This window comes from Euprymna scolopes, chromosome 36, assembly GCF_053919585.1.
Source record: "Euprymna scolopes isolate OS-2025 chromosome 36, ASM5391958v1, whole genome shotgun sequence".
NCBI lineage: Eukaryota > Metazoa > Mollusca > Cephalopoda > Sepiida > Sepiolidae > Euprymna > Euprymna scolopes.
Genome location: NC_136517.1, coordinates 67,901,956 through 67,918,875, shown reverse-complemented (window position 1 = coordinate 67,918,875; position 16,920 = coordinate 67,901,956). Strand labels below are relative to the sequence as shown.

General features: G+C 36.8%; 1 protein-coding gene across 3 annotated transcripts in view; it reads left to right on the top strand.

The window, feature by feature from the left end:
- Nucleotides 1–16,920, top strand: part of LOC145260565 (embryonic polarity protein dorsal-like) — a 753,749-nt gene that overhangs the window by 21,894 nt on the left and 714,935 nt on the right. Inside the window, exon 2 of one of the 3 annotated variants that reach the window (XM_080118820.1) lies at nucleotides 13,660–13,731. The exons of the other annotated variants lie outside the window; for them this stretch is intronic. Coding sequence (XP_079974946.1) covers nucleotides 13,660–13,731 — 72 coding nt within the window. The remainder of the gene's footprint in view (nucleotides 1–13,659; nucleotides 13,732–16,920) is intronic. 3 annotated transcript variants of the gene reach the window in all.

Genomic DNA, 16,920 nt, shown 5'->3' with positions numbered 1-16,920 from the left:
CCTTATCCCGAAATATTGTAGTCTCTTTTGAACTGACAGCATAATAAAATTCAATTGTAAATTTTTTATCCTTTTTTTTACCTGAACTTATTCTATAAAATTAGGTGGTATTTTTTAATGTATTTAGATTGGACTTCTAACCACATTTCTAAACTCCCAGTCTTATATGAATTGATTTTAACTGGCGATTCTACTCCCCTGTTATACAATAACATATGATAATCAAATTTTGTAAGGGGGACTTGCATTAAAAAAGAAAGTTTTAAATCTTTTTAAAATTTAACCATCCCTTAATCTGCCTTCAAAATAGATATTACTAAAATATTAATTTATTTTATTATTTTATTCCATTTCTATATTCCGTGCTATCTACACGTTTGAAGCTCTATTTTCCCAGATTTTTCTTGCATGTCATCTTGTTTGTAATATATTAGTAATAGTTAGCAATATATGTAATATATTAGTAATAGTTAGAAATATATGTAATATATTAGTAATAGTTAGAAATATATGTAATATATTAGTAATAGTTAGAAATATATGTAATATATTAGTAATAGTTAGAAATATATGTAATATATTAGTAATAGTTAGAAATAGAAAAATTGGAAATATGCATCTCTTTTCTAGCATTCATCACATTTGGTAAATGAGTTTGTATGTTTTAAATTATTAATTCAGAAATCGAAAATTATACCGTTTCAATTAAATAAAAGAAGGAAGTATTAAAGTCAAAGCACACGTCTCTCCCTCCCTCTTACTGCTCTCAAATAAACGCTAATCTTTGCACCTCAATTCATTCCATTTGGAGACACTGGTCTTTTAGCTAGATTAACATGGGTGGCTCAAAGAACACCAAATTAAATACATCTATCTATCCGTGTGGTGTAACCTCTATATGCAGTTCTAGTCTCACCATTTTTTGTTTTCTTTGCTTTATATTCTCTTATCCTATTCATTTATTTTAAAACAAATTAGTTGCTAGAGTAAATTGATTCTCTCACAGTACTTAATTTAAATGTAAGAGGGGAATCTATCTCTAATCCTACCCTTATTTATGTAGAATAAAGAAAAACTTTAAAGTAAGATACTCAATATCTTCATTCATTAAGTGAAACAAACTTACACTCTTCAATCCTCTCTAACTGCTTTAGCATGACAGGATACTTCCCTCTTTGCTGTAAGGATTCGGATAGTTATATATGCACAGGCTTAGAGTCTATATTCATAGCATTCTCCCTTAAACTAGAGAGAGAAAAATCTTGAATCGGATGACCAGGCTTTTATGTGCTTTTGACTAACCTTTCATCAATGTGTTAGTTACTTATATTTTCTCTAACGTTTTTCCTCAAGTCAGGATTGTACCCTAATCGATCATGCCTCTAATAGTATAGATGCAGCACTCTCCTTAGATAGTAATGCCCAAATACATGCGTTTAGTGATTTTAATGTCCACCATAAAAATTGGCTTGGTTTCTCAGGTTACACAGCTGGATGCTCTACTAATAGCTTCCCTATAAGCCCATTTCCTCACACAGACAGTAATGTTTCCAACTCGCTTACCAGGTTGTGACCCTCAGCAGGCTTCACTTCTAGACCTATTCCTTACCACAGTACCTGAGGATTGTGGGACTAATGACCACAGTCTACTTGAAAACGCAGACCACCTAATGGTATCAGTTGACATCACATTTAAATCCCAACCTCAAGGTGAGGAACCATTGCTCAAAACAACAAGGTACTACAACAGAGCTGACTGGGAAATCATTAGAGAACACATCCAAGATGCCCCATGGACCGATATCTTCTTACTTCCTGCTGAACAGTGTGCCAATGAGAAAACTGAATGGTGCAAAGGGGCATTGAATCACATGTTCCCACACGGAAGTAATATAGCCCCACTCACCCCCATGGTTCACTACAGATTGTGCAGCTGCCATTGCACAAAGACAGCATGCATTCCGCTGATTTGTCTGTCATAAGTCAAATACAAATAAGCAAAATTTGTAGATGCTAGAAATCATTGTAAGAGAGAAATAGCAATAGCCAAAAAAAAAAAATAATCAGGGAATGCATAGAATCACAAAAGATAGGAACTCGTGATTTTTGGAAAATCTATAATTGTGTAGTGAATAAAGGGCAATCAGTAATTCCTTCACTGAGCAACAACCAGAAGGTTGCATGCACGACAATGGAGATGGTGAAACTGCTTGCCTGGCAATTCGCCTCCAACTCCACCTTCATGCCAACAAACAACTCCCTCCCAAATTTCCCTACGTGGACTGAAGTCACAGTAGATGATGTAAAAATCACCCCTTCTCATGTCCGCAATATCATAAAAACCTTACACACCTCAAAGGCCTGATCTCATCCCTGCTATACTAATTAAGAAATGTTCAGCTGAGCTAGCCCCTATAATTTCCAAGCTCTACTATAAATGCCTTGCTGAATCTTGCTCCCTAATGGCTCGAAGATGGCCTCTGTGGTACCAGTGTACAGGAATTCTGGTGAAAGAACAAACCCTCTCAATTATCGCCCCATTAGCCTCTTTCCCCTCTTTGCTAAAATCTTTGAGATCTTAATTAAACAAGCACTGGTTCACCACCTTGCAAAAGCAAATCTTTTCTCTGACAAACAGGCAATGTTGTTCTACTGCAGATATTTTAACATTCATCTCTGAACGCATTTACCATGTACTGGATAAGGCGGGCGAAACCATAGCTGTAGCCCTTGATATATCCAAGGTCTTTGAAAAAGTCTGGCACAAAGGGCTGCTAATGAAAATTAAATCATACGTTATAACTGGACGTATACTAATTAGATCCATCTTAGACAATAGAAGCATACAGGTTGTCATTGACGGACGTACATCCAAACAGCATAACATTAATGTGGGAGTGCCTGAGGTGTCGATCCTTGAACCAATATTATTCCTGATATTTAGAAACGACCTTCCTGATAATATTGTGTCCGAGATGGGTATATATATATATTTTTTTTTTACTCATGTTCACCCCTTACAAAGCATATCGCCACTTGAACTAGCAATACACATGGCCATTAAAACGCTTTGAATAATCACAGATTTCAAGGGGTTTCTGCTAAAATAGTCATATTTTAAAAAACCAAAGCACTTTAAGTCTTCAAAATACCACCGTTTTGTTCAGAAATGAATATACTTTCAAATGAATTAGTAAATAATAACATACATTATATATTTTTAGAGTTTTAAGCAAATAAAGTGATAAAAATGTGAACATCATAAAACTGCATTTTCGGTAAGATTTTGTAACGACGCCCTACCCCTGATTTCTAAACATTCGTACCGTGTTTCTGTGAAGAATTTTTTAATGAAATTTGGAAATTAGCCAAAAGAGATGTCATTTTTAATAATTTTGAGTGTCCGAAATTCATTTGATGACTCGTTTTTTTGTTGTGTTAAAAAAAGATTTCAAAATGATGAGTATTGAAAATTTTGAAAAAAAATTTCTTCGGACACTCACTATTAAATAAAACAATCTTTTTACTATGTTTATTCGTTAAAAAGATGATTGAACAGTGTTTTCTCTAGTGGTACGTAGCAATTTAAAAACATAATATCCAAAAAAATCGTTATGAATTTGAATCAAGACTTCTGTAGTAGATAGTAGCAGCAGCCGCGATAACATGGTGTAAACAGACGTTTTGTTTTTGTTTATTTTTATTTCAAATCGATTTTTTTTAATTGAAAATCTGGTTATAAATAAAAATTCTTACATGTTTAGTTAGAGCTATTTTGTTATCAACCATACAAATATTTTTAAAAATTGGGTAGTAGTAAATTTTAAAATATTTTAACAAGTGAAAATGTGAACTATCATTGTTTTGGTTCACGTGTACGAACGGTACACACACTTCTAATTTTCGTCCCTTAAAAAATGTTTTCAGTGAAATATTATCGAATGGAAACTAATCTACCCGATTATTAAAAATAAAATAAAAAAAATAATCAATATTTAAATATTTGTAGGAGGTGCTCAGTTAAAAAATAAAAACGGTAGGAAAAGACATGAAATGTAATTACAAATCAAAATAACATTAATTCAAAATGTTTAACAATTTGTCATCTTTAGAAAAGACTTGTTTCTTTTTTTATATTTAAATAGAATAAGGAGTGAGGCAGAAAAAAAAAACCTATCAAGATGTGTTTTAGCCAACCCTTTTCAAGATTACCGTTGACAACGGGAGAGAAAACATTGTTTAAAAACGTGGTCAAAAGACCTTAAATTATTAGCAAGGGTAAAAAAAAAATTGTATGGGGATAGGAGAAAAGGAAACAATCTCAACACATACCCATAAGTTCCAAATTATGGGTATACTCTCTTTGTTTACACAGAGATGATTGGCGTAAATTAATGGATAATGCCTCAAAAATTTTAAAGTGAATTCTCGAGCACGCTCTGTGTAAAACCAAGAAAGTTTCATCAGTGTATCCGTCCGTGCAGATATTGAGTGGTAGGGATACCATCCTTTTGAAAGGAGGGAAAGTATTCCTTGTCCCAAACACCATTCGAACCTTGGTTGCAAAATACCAATGTGAAACGGCTGTAGCAATTTTATGCAAAAACTCTTGGCTTTTGACACTGATTCATGGGAGTTTCACATATATGGGACATTTTTGAGGGCCCACAAATGTTCCAAAAAAAATTTGCCATTACTTCAATTAAAACATCAAATCAAAAATGATTTTTTTTTTTTTAGATTGCTGCATTTCCTAATTTAACATTGCCAATAATCATATATTCTATTATATGAATATATTTTTTTTAATATTGGAACCTTTTAATAAAAAATTCTGTTTTAAATTTCATATCACGGAATATTGGATTTAATATCATTTAAATCTTTTTAAAATCAATTGTTTTTTAGAATTTTATTTTCTTTTTTTCTTTTTTGTTGTAATTCAAATAATTATATTAACATTACCAAGCATTGATTTTATGTTGATAATATTATTTTATGTCCATTTTTTTTTATTTACAATTTTAAGGTAAGTAAATTTTGTAATGGTGTATGTATATATATATATATATATGTATTTTAAATTAGTTAAACACTTAAGCTTTATATAATGTTGCAATTTATTTTTAGTTTTCGTAACATTGAGGGGGGGCGGATAGAACACTTAAAAAAAATATTTTTTAATATAAATGTTCTTATTTTAAATAGGTCCTTGTCTAAATGTTAAAAATAAATTATCGAAGAAAAAATGAATAATTAAAATATTTAATTTTTCTTTTCATCACAAGTTAAAATATTCAAATGTTGAAAAAATAAATTTCTTTATCAACCGTATGGAGAACTAAGCTGGCCTTGTCGATTTTTTACACTAAGTTACCAATGTGGATTATTGGTGCTTGAATGAAGGCTGTCCGAAAGATTTCTACTCCAAAATTCTTATATGTATGTGTTTGTTCAAACAGTTTTCAAAAAAATTACTTGATATATTTTTATGATACATGAAAAAAAAAAAGGTTTTTACACTAATCTGTGCATGTTTAAAATCTTTTCAATGAAAATTGCTGATGCTATAAACCTGAACTTTAAGGGAGGGTATGGTCCAAACCAAATGACCAATTCGCTTAGGACAAAAACTAAGATTAAGAAAATACTTTATCCGGATTGGCTGCCAAATTTGAGTATTTTCCTACTTCACAGAACTTTGGAAATCAATGGGATATCGCAAGGGTAACACACGTGACACTAAGGTGTAACACACATGACAACAAATACTTTAATTCTCAGGGGTTCAATGAATAAAAATTTACTAAAAGACTATTGTAATAATTAGAAGACTCCAGGAAAATTTAGAAAAACTCATTTTTATAAAAAAAAAAGGCACAATTCACAGAGTTTACTCAGTGTTTAACAATGGTTAAAATATTCTTCTCGTCTAAATGTAATGCATGTGACACTAGAAACAAGACTATTAAAAAAAAATGGTTATAAGTATGTTTTTTTTAATGTACTATATGAAAGAGTAATGCCTTAAGACTAAACAAACCATAAAGAAAAGAGAGTAAAGTATTATAAGGGTGATTTTAAATAAATGTTATTGCTGAAAACCCTTTATGAATGGCCCTTTATATATCTCCATCTTTTTCAACTGCATTTTTTTCTCTTGACTACATGGTGTCCTTTTTTTCTTTTTCTTGTGCCAGCTTGTACACACTTCCTAATTTGCATATGTGCATTTTTTCGCCTACTGCTGATATTTTCCCACACACTCATACGCACTCTGTTACAAGACCTGTTCTTATCTTTGACACCATATTAATTGTTCATTTTTTTTTATGTTTTGATTATTTTGTGATGTCAAATCAAATTTCATCCATTTTATTCAGTGGAAATTAAAGAATGTTTATATGCAATTTAAACCCTGATCATTTCTCTTCAATATAGAATAAAAATTATGATAAATTAATTTCATTTTATTAATTTTTACTTGTATTTTTTTTATTATGGGTGTCGAAAATTAGTGTCATACCTATGGTAAAACAAACTCAGGCAAACCTGAATTAGCTTTCCCCTCTGTCTGTAACTAATTTCTTGTTCACTTTTTCTTTTTTCCAAGCATTATTATAAACTAGCGAGGCGTACCCGGCGTTGCCCGTGTGTTTTTCATGGTATGTGAAAAAAAACAGGTGCCCGTGAAAAAAAAAAACGAAGCCTTCACGATGCGCAGTTGGAAAATAGTAAAGTGTTTAAAAAAAAACAGGTGCACGTTTTTGATTAACGTGACGGCGATAGCTATTCAGCAGTTACAATTTTGTGCGGGACAGTTTTGAATGAGGTGAATAAATCGGTTTGTTTGTTTTTAAAAACCCGCTCCCTGTTTATTAGGAGGAGCGAAATGAAAGCTACAGTCTGATATGACGAAGTCAACAAACGTTACTTAGCTCTCTTGAGACAACTGGCTTGCGGCCTGTGATTAGAGTCGAGTTTCGCTTTTTTTATACCGAAAACTGAATGTAACGCGTGCCGATGCGGGAAATGTGGAATAATTAACGTTTGAAAGTCAATAAAATTAAATAGACAGGTGAGCTCCGTGGATAACTCTGAGATATTACAATTTATAGATGATATAAACAGTTTTAAGAAGTTGTGAACCGAGCAAGCGCTTCTTTGAAAGAAGTCTTTTGTGGACATCGAGGAAAAGCGTACATACATACACACATACATTTTCGCTTTTATATATATAGATTACAGACTTAAAATTTCAGATTATCAGAAAAATTTTTTTTAATAACTTTTGCCATCAGGAGTTACTTTTTAATAATAACATTCTACTAAATTCATTCCTTCCTTTTTGGTACAGTAAGATCATGTAATCAGAGTTTTTTTTCTGTCTGTTTCGATTTACTCAAAACCGCACACACCTCGTCTTCTCATGTATCGTTCTCTTCTTCCTCTTCTACTTCTTGCACTTTTTCTTCTTTTTTCTTCTCAGTCGTCAGAAGCGTTGTCTTTGTCTTGACTACGTTTTTCCTTCTCCCTTCTTGCTCACAGTGACCCGTTTTTATGCTAAGCTGAACTCTCGTGTGTGTGAGAGAACACGAGATTTTGCGTGATTACTTGGTAATATTAACCGGCCGCCGCCATCTTGCCATTTTTCTTTGGACGTGCCCGCTTTGCAGAGTGCACACCTCGAGCGTTTGTCAGGTAAGCCCGTCTGTTCGCAATTTATTACACACTCCCCCCTGATCTCATTATCACAGAAAGAGCAGGGAGGCGGTGGCCTTTTTCTTCGAGTGCTTCTTCGGAGAGGGGAATTCGGGGCTTCATCATCGTCTGCGCTGTCTTCCGTGACACGAAGGTCGGCGAACCTAAAGCTGAGCATCGCAGTATCACTGTTCGGGTCTTCATCATCAGCAGGAGGGTCAGTACTTTGAAGGCTACCACTCTCAGTATCGCTGTGCGTTGAAGCCGTCATGAACCAGAATGATGGGTCGCTGGTCACGGATTCAATTTCACTATCTTCGTCAAGCGGCAGCTGCGTTTGGAATACTGATCTTAAGTCTTTAATATGACGAGGTACTCCATCAACTCGCACCGCCTGCGGGCTGATCACTTCAGTGACATGACCGGTTCCGTAGCGAGTCGTGCACTGGCCTCGGGGTTTTTTAACCCAGACGACATCTCCTTCTTTTATGTTCTTTTGTGGTGGCTCCGGTTCGGGTAGTGAGCTGCTCTCCAAACCTCTCACCCTGACACGGTATGTATGTAGCGCGTTGGCTGGCGCGGTGGAGGGTGAAACATCGTCCTTAGGGGTAACGTTGTACCAATAGACTGCTTCAGGTACCGTACACCCCTTCCGCGCTGCGATTGTCTTAACAGTTCTGTGATTGCGCTCAATAATCCCGTTTCCACTGGGAACATGGGCACACCGAAAACGCAGATGGACACCCCAGCCATCTGCAAACTGTTTAAACGGCTCACTAACAAAAGCGGGGCCATTGTCGGTGAGTATCTTAGAAGGAGGGCTACGCTCGAGGAACACACCTTCCAACTCATGGATAATGGCAGCCGCGTCCTGCCGGCGAAGGGGCCGCCACAATGAAAACCTAGATGGTCCACAGTCGATAAGCATCAAAAAATGCCTCCCGTTGTAGTGCGTTATGTCCATCGCAATCCTATCCCAATTACGCTTCACACTGAGTATTCCCTTCTTCCACCGGACAGGTGCTGGGTCGATCGATCGGCAGGTGTTGCAGCTTCCCACAACAGATTTCACAGCCCTCCGAGACACAGAGGGGTCAACCAATCTGACGAAGTAAAGCGTTCGGTTTACACCGGGGTGCCCGCTTTGGCAATGGACATCATTAATATGCTCCGGGCTGAGTCTATGTCCCACTGCAGCGCAATTTACAGGTGCTGACTTGTTCACTTCTTTTGGCAGGTCTAGCCAACGGCGTGGCACTCTGGTCAGACGATCCGCCTGATTCAAACAGGACTGCACCAGTGTCACATCTATGACCAAGTCGTATTCCTTAGTGGTTTCGGTTAGGGTAGCAAGCCGCCTCCGGATCAACATTTCGGCCGACGCCTTCGTTGTGAGACGTGCTTTTCCGTTCAAGGCATTGGTCATCCACCGATGCACACACGTGGAATCCGTGATGATGTGAAGGATTCTAGCCTGCCACTGAAGCGCTAGATTGACTCCTTTCAGTGTAGCATCGAGTTCAGCTAGGTTTATATGCTTGGCGTCATTCTCCGGCCGAAGTCAGCAGGCATCTTCTATTATCCTTCCGTCGACCGCCAGAGCAACGCCAAGGGCAAGTGAGCTGGCGTCTACCCAAACTGTAAATTCACTCCCATCGACGCACCAGCTCCCCCGTACAGGGTCATCATTGGTCACTCTGGCCACAACTTCCACCAGCATGCTTCGCAGGGCAGGATCATGCACCTCATCGTCCCATCCAGTTGACATAGAAGTTGCCCGTCGCTTTATGGCCGCTACAGCCACTCGGAGCCACCCACACACAGGGAAGTGACCCACCAATTTTCCGCAAATGGAAAACGTGCTCCGATGTGTGATGGTAGATGGGATTTCCGGGATTTCACCACTCCTTCCCCATTGAAGGCCATCTGCACTTCCGCTCACCTGCAGTCCGAGCACTTTCGCCCCGTCCTGTAGCCGCTCTGGCTCCTTGCACGACAATCCGAAGTGCTCGAAGTGTTCTTTGACTGCCTGGGCAGACAGGAGGCTCTCATTGACAAAAATGTCGTCTATATACGACGATGTCGCATGTTGCACCGCTTCATCTTGACGCCAGATCGCCTGCATGATTGCTGTCATGATGTTAGGGGCTACATTCAGGCCGAATCCTAGCCTGGTCAAGCAATAGCGAGTTCCTTTGATCACCATCGTCTGGAACGGCCACAGCGATTTCTCAACACGTATTTGCAAGTACGCTCTTCGCAAGTCCAGTATGGCTGCTTCCGCACCCTGCCGCCGCCACTCCCGTAGTTTATGAGAACAGACATCAGCCCCCGCAGTGTGTGGGTCAACGTATTCATTAAGTTCCCGGTAATCAAGAACAGGTCGAACTTTCTGCTTGTTCTCTTGTCTGACAGCCATCACGGGGAATTATCCCCCGCGGGGGCCCGAGCTCATCCTCTGGGTATGGAACTAACCAGCCATTATCCAGCCACACTTGAAGTTCTGCCTCGTACTGCCCCCTAAGCCACGCAGGAGGGGGATACTCTGTAAGTCGATTCCGCAATGACACTGGTGGCTGGTCGCCTGCCCATTTCCAGGACGCTGTCCAAGTGTTTGTGCCCTTATCGTATTCTGCATGGAAGTCGGGCTCATCGAGAGTGATTGCTGCACACATTTGTTTGTTTGGTCGAGAGAAGCTCACATCACCGGCGCCGTTCACAGTAATTCTGCCTAGCTGTGTGATAGCGTCCATTCCAAGGAGAAGGTCATATCCGAGCAGCTCCCCATCGACCACTAACACCGTCACAGCAACCGGAGAGCCATTGCCAATGCTGATATGAACAACGCTGACCCCACAACACACCAATGAGCCTTGGCCGACAGTAAGTACAGGGATCCTTCGTTTCTTCCATGTGGCGCAATATTCCTTTCGAAGAAGGGTTTGGGTACAGCCGGTGTCAACCAGCGCTGAACGTTCACATCCATCAACTTGAACTGTTACTGCAGGCAGCGCTTTGTTCAATGCCGCGTTGGGGAGGGTGCTAGCGCTGCGGCGTCCTCCCCTTGCCCGTTTCCCGGACAATTCCGCGCTATGTGGCCTGGCTTATTGCATTGGTGACACCGTATTACTTGTCGTGCTCCATAATTAGGGGTGCGCCTTGTACCGCTTTTGCAGTCTCTGAAAAAGTGGTTGGGGCCACCACAGGTATAGCATCGTAGACCCTTCGTTGGCGAGTTCAGAGTGTCAACAGCTGCGGAGACTAGTTCTCGATCGTCTTTCAAGATGTTTCGTGCTCTCGCCAATAACTCCTCCAATCCAATCTCAGTGAGTCTTGACGATGCTCGCAGCAGTCGACTTGCCTCATCCGGAAGTCCCGACAAAAAGGCGCATGCCAATATGCGATCACTTGCACCGCCGAAGGGAGTGGCAAGCTTTTTCAAGTTGACCATGTAGACATCCATTGTCTCCCGCGGCCCAAGTCGGCGTTCGGAAAACTGCCTCCAGGCGACAAAAGGGTCTGTACCAAATGCCCCGTATAGCGCTTGTGTAATCTGCTCCATGGTCGGATCCTCCCCTAGCTGCTGGTACACGGCATAAGCCCCTTTAGTGAGTCTCAATGGGATAACCATAGCTGGGTCTTTAATCTTGCACAACCGGCAAACGCACTCAGCCTTTTCCAGCCATTCGACCACCGAGGGACCAGTGGGGGAGCCATCGAATTCCGGAATTAATCTGATGTCAAATTTCTCCATACCAAAGCCAAAATAGCTTGTTATCAGTTTTTTTTCTGTCTGTTTCGATTTACTCAAAACCGCATACACCTCGTCTTCTCATGTATCGTTCTCTTCTTCCTCTTCTACTTCTTGCTCTTTTTCTTCTTTTTTCTTCTCAGTCGTCAGAAGCGTCGTCTTTGTCTTGACTACGTTTTTCCTTCTCCCTTCTTGATCACAGTGACCCGTTTTTATGCTAAGCTGAACTCTCGTGTGTGCGAGAGAACACGAGATTTTGCGTGATTACTTGGCAATATTAACCGGCCGCCGCCATCTTGCCATTTTTCTTTGGACGTGCCCGCTTTGCAGAGTGCACACCTCGAGCGTTTGTCAGGTAAGCCCGTCTGTTCGCAATTTATTACACAGATCAAGTATTAAGGTATCACGTGGCAGGTGATAATTCTCATATAGTAAAATGGCCATTTCATCAGAAAGCAAAAATAAAATAAGTTCACAACAAATAAATGTTACCATAGGTAAGATAAATTACTTTTCTATCTACTCGGATAAGTTTATTTGTGTGCATGTTTTAACTAATTTAAAAGCGTTTATTTGCTTCTAGTCAATTTGTAGTTTATTTCAAACTCAACACTCACCGTTAAAAATGCTGAAAACAAATATCACATTTAAAACTGACAAATAGTTTTCCTTTGTTATCCAATGAAATCCCTACTAATTTCACTGATAGCTATGTTTGTCCACACAAGCGCGCATTTAATTTTTGTGATCTCTTCTCATTAATGTTTTGTAATAGCAACAAAATAATGATCAATTTTCTTCCACCACTGAGATATGGCCAGACATTGACCAATAAGCTGGTGGAGCACATTAATTCATTAAGCAACTTCTTTAGCTTATTTTAGGAACTACAGTCGGAGAGAACTCAACTGATGAGCAAGATAAGAAAAAATGGAAGACTTTGGCAGAAAGTGTGTTGTACTATTTAATGTTATTTTTAACTACAAATTTATGTATTTATTTCAGTTTTTCATTGTTTGATTTGTTTTATCTAATAATAGATGTTCTCGTCCACAGATTTCCTGATATCTAGCAAGTTAATTGATTTTATTTATTTTTTTTTTACAGCAGAAATAGTTACAATAATTCCATTTATTTTCAGTGAGAGTGGAATCTATTTCTGTACTTCCCCTTAAACACGTCAGTTGGACTTTTATCAGTACAATACTTAATATCTTTTATTTTTATTTATTTTATTTTTTAATGCATTGTGGATGCATTGTCGGCAGCTCCCATTACTCTTGCTTCTCTCAGTCCTCATATTTTAATGAGTGACTTTTCTGACAAAGGGAGAAGAAAAAGCTGTATTCTAGGTTGGCAGTATTTTGCGTGAACAGCTGTTAGAGATGGTGGAAATTTTCTGTATCCTTGTAGCCATGTCACTAGTAAGGGTGCTGGAGGTAAACATTATCTGGGCTGACGTTATCTGCCTGATAGTTAGGGACCCGAACTTTGAATTAACCACTACAGAGGCTGTCCTATCAGCAGGTGCAAAGTACTGGGGCTGCTGTATTGCCATTTGGTGAATGGATTTTGGACTATGCAGTAGCTTCTGGTAGGCCTCTCAATGCCATATTAGTGAGTAATTGTTACGGCTTTACCTTATCATGTGCTACAAAAAAAAAAAATTATTTGTTTTTTTTTCTCTCTTACTTTCTCTCTCTCCTGCTCTAAGTAAGTCTGTCAATCTAGTCCACAAATCCCAAAACTCCATCATGAAAAGTCTCAAGAAAAAATACACAAACCCGGATCTTCAACTTCCAACGTAGACTCCCACTACGATGTCTCCTTCTCCAACATCAGGGGTCTATGTTCTAACCTTCCAGAGGTTGAAACACAGTTACAGGAGACTAAACCAGACCTATTATTCCTAAGCGAAACTGGCATTGGACAGACTATTCCCCTAGATGAGTTCGTAATTAAAGGCTACTCTAACAACTTCCAAATCTGACTCTCAAGATCGCCATGAGCATGGAATATGTGCCTATATTAAAGATGGCTTTCCATGTGGTAGGGACATCTCCAGATAAGATTCTAACTTATCCTATATGTACTTGCTCAAACTACTGCATTTATATTTACTCTCTATCGCCCTCACAACAGCGGAGTTACTATCTTTAAAAGCATATCTGAGAAAATTGACCACGTCTTATCTTCTTATCCTTCAGCTAACATTCACGTATGTGGAGACTTCAATTTTCACAATGTGGAATGGTTGACCCACTCAAACAGGACCGATGGTGAGGGGAAGTTCTGTCATGATTTCTCCATTGCTTATGACCTCACTCAGATTGTTCATGAACCCACCCATGTACCCGACTCTGACGGCCAGTATGCAAGTCTCCTAGACCTTTTTCTTACAATTAAACATAAAACAAATAATTCTTGGCCTTCAGGACAAGATCACAGTGTAGTAGTATCTGTTCTAATGCTGCAATTTCACCTTTTCTGTCCTCGACCGATGGAGAAGAAATCCTTCATGACTGAGACAATTTTTATTTTTGTTTCTATCCAGAGTGCCCCTTATTGGGGAGCTGGATTTCCCCCACAAGATTATATGTTGAAATAACTATTACTTTTAATTAGTGTTGGGACGATTTCTAATTTTTATACGATTCCGATTCCAGGAAAATATTGATTAACGATTCCGATACCAAGTACAATTCCGATTCCGATTCCTAGGGAATTTATTGTTTTGAAATATACCAGGTAGTTTTATACTTATGGTCGGTAGTTCCCAAATATGTTCCCTAACTTTAGAAGAGATATTTTATGTCTACACTGTCGTGTTTTGGTTTAAATAAAATTATTATATAGTAAACTAAACGGAAAAATTAGCAAAATTTATTTTAGAGAAAATTTATTTTACTTAATTGGAATACAGAAAAAAAAAACTCAAAGAAAATAGAATTTATCCTTCAGAGAAAAAACAAATAAAATAGAATTTATATAACAGAACAAAAACAAGAAAATTAGAGAATAAATACACACGATTCATTATTTTGGTCCTCATAATTAACAGATTTAATGAATTAAATAAAAAAAATATAGCGGAAGATAAAGAAAATATATACTAATTAAATATAAAAAAGATAAATATTTGATTTAATAATTTATAAATGAACGTGCGTAATGAAAAAAAAAAAACAATATACCACGTGACATGGCGCCGTAGATACAAAATAACCTTTCCAAAGTTAACGACCATATATGAGAAATACCATTAATCGAAAGTTTTTGTGTTTTATACCAAAAAGGTAGGTATAGTGAAAAGTTACAATTAAAGGAATTTCAAAAACGATTTTTTGTTTGGCTATTGATAGTTGTATTTGTGACGGCAGTTCTTCAGACCTCCATAATTCACAAGGAGTAGTTAACACCTATTATTTTTTCTTACTTTTTCATTGCTTTTACACGTTGTTTCTAACGTGAAGAATAAGTTTAGCCAAACTAATTTTGAAATAGGGTATATCAAAGGAACACATATAAAAATGATACCACTATAAAAAACAAATGAAATACTAGATAAAATTGAGCAAACATAATTACCAAAATTACAGAAAAAGATAAAAAAAAAAAAAAAAAAAAAAAATGATGAAGTTTGTTGAGTGAAATTAATTATTGAAAGAAAATTAATTGAACTAATAGAAATGTTAAATAAAAAAATGTCACATTTCAATATTTTTTTAATAATTAAATTCTCAGGGTTGTCGAAATTAAAAATTAAGTGATTTTTTTTTTTTATTAGACTTCTTTCGAAGCTTGTTACCTTGAAAAATACATTTAAAACCCTGTTTTTTTTAAAAATAAATTGAAAAATAAATGCAATTAAAAAAATTTAATTGATAATTGAAACTTTAAAAACATATTAAACATTGAAAAATTACTTATCTCACAAATTAACGTCCAATAAAGTAGATCCAGTGTTCATACAGGAATTTGGTTATAATAAATATGTTTCCCAAACTTAAAAATTAAATCTTTTTTTTTGTTTTTTTTTTTTGAGAGAGAGAGAGAGAGAGAGTGCTTTAAAATCGCTGGGGAGTGCCGCCTAAAATTTTAAAGTAAATTTTAGGAGTTTAGTGCCTTTCAAAGACGGTTATCATAATTTATTATCATCATTTAATTTCCTCCCCCCCACACACACACCTTTCCACGTGGTTCAGTAGTTAACCAGTGCTCCTATTGCTGTCAGTCAGCTATCTTTACCTAAGTTTTAATTTCTAGTTAAAAGAATTTTTCATGAATGGAATCAGCATGTTTAAAAATTATTTTTTTAGTTGTATATATTGTATTTACTCTTTGAAGTTAAGGAGGGTTAAAAAAAAAAATGGTGACACCTAGATGGTGACGTAGGCAAAAAAAAAAAAAAAAGACACTGCGATTTCGACCCTCACTAATAAAACTGCTCTGAGTGACTAGTTGGTAATTTTTTGCTTCCTTTTCTTTTTTATTTTGCTCCTCCAATTTATTTGGATGCTATTGCTTCATAGTTAAATGTTTTAACATGTTGGTTGTGGTCATGTTAGATGGTTTTATTCCTCGCGATATTTTAATTTGACAGACTTTGCAAATGGCTTTCAACTCATCATCTTCAAAAAGACTTTTTTTTGGACTTTGGGCCATATTAGAAAATTCAGTTTATCTGTAAACAAATAATTAACTATTAAGTTTTGTTTTAAAGCTAGTCACTTATTTGGATAATTAATTGAAAATAATCCGCTAAAAAAGACAAAAAGAAAAAAATATAACGGGATGGGGCGGTTAATTATACCAACCGGTAGTTAACAAAAAAAACTTATAGAATTTAATTTTTGAAACCAATGTATAAAAGTTTATATAATGAAATGCAAATATGCATTTTCGGGTTTGTATTACTGTACACATAGATTCGAAAAAGTTGTCAAAAAACAAATATATAACAAACAAATATTATCAAAGGCAAGATAAGTTACTTTTCTACCAAACTGGGTAATTTATTTTGTTTTTATTCAATGTAACATGTTTATTCAGCTCGAAAAACATGCAGTGTTTACCGATGTATTGGAAAATTCAAAATGGCGCCCGACACTCTCTTTAACATGGTAAGTTCGGGAAAAGGTGTTATAAATAATAAACTAGACAAAATACTATTTAAAAAACACCGAATATATGTCAAAATATGTCACGGTAACATATATTGAGTGAGTTTCTAGCAGTATTTTGTATAGTTTATTATTTATAACATCTTTTCCTGAACTTACCGTGTTAAAGAGAGTGTCGGGCGCCATTTTGAATTTTTCAATACATCGGTAAACACTGTATGCTTTTCGAGCTGAATAAACATGTTACATTGAATAAAAACCCGAAAAATATATCCAGTTAGGTAGAAAAATAACATCTTGCCTTTGACAACATTTATTTGTTATATATTTGTTTTTTGACAACTT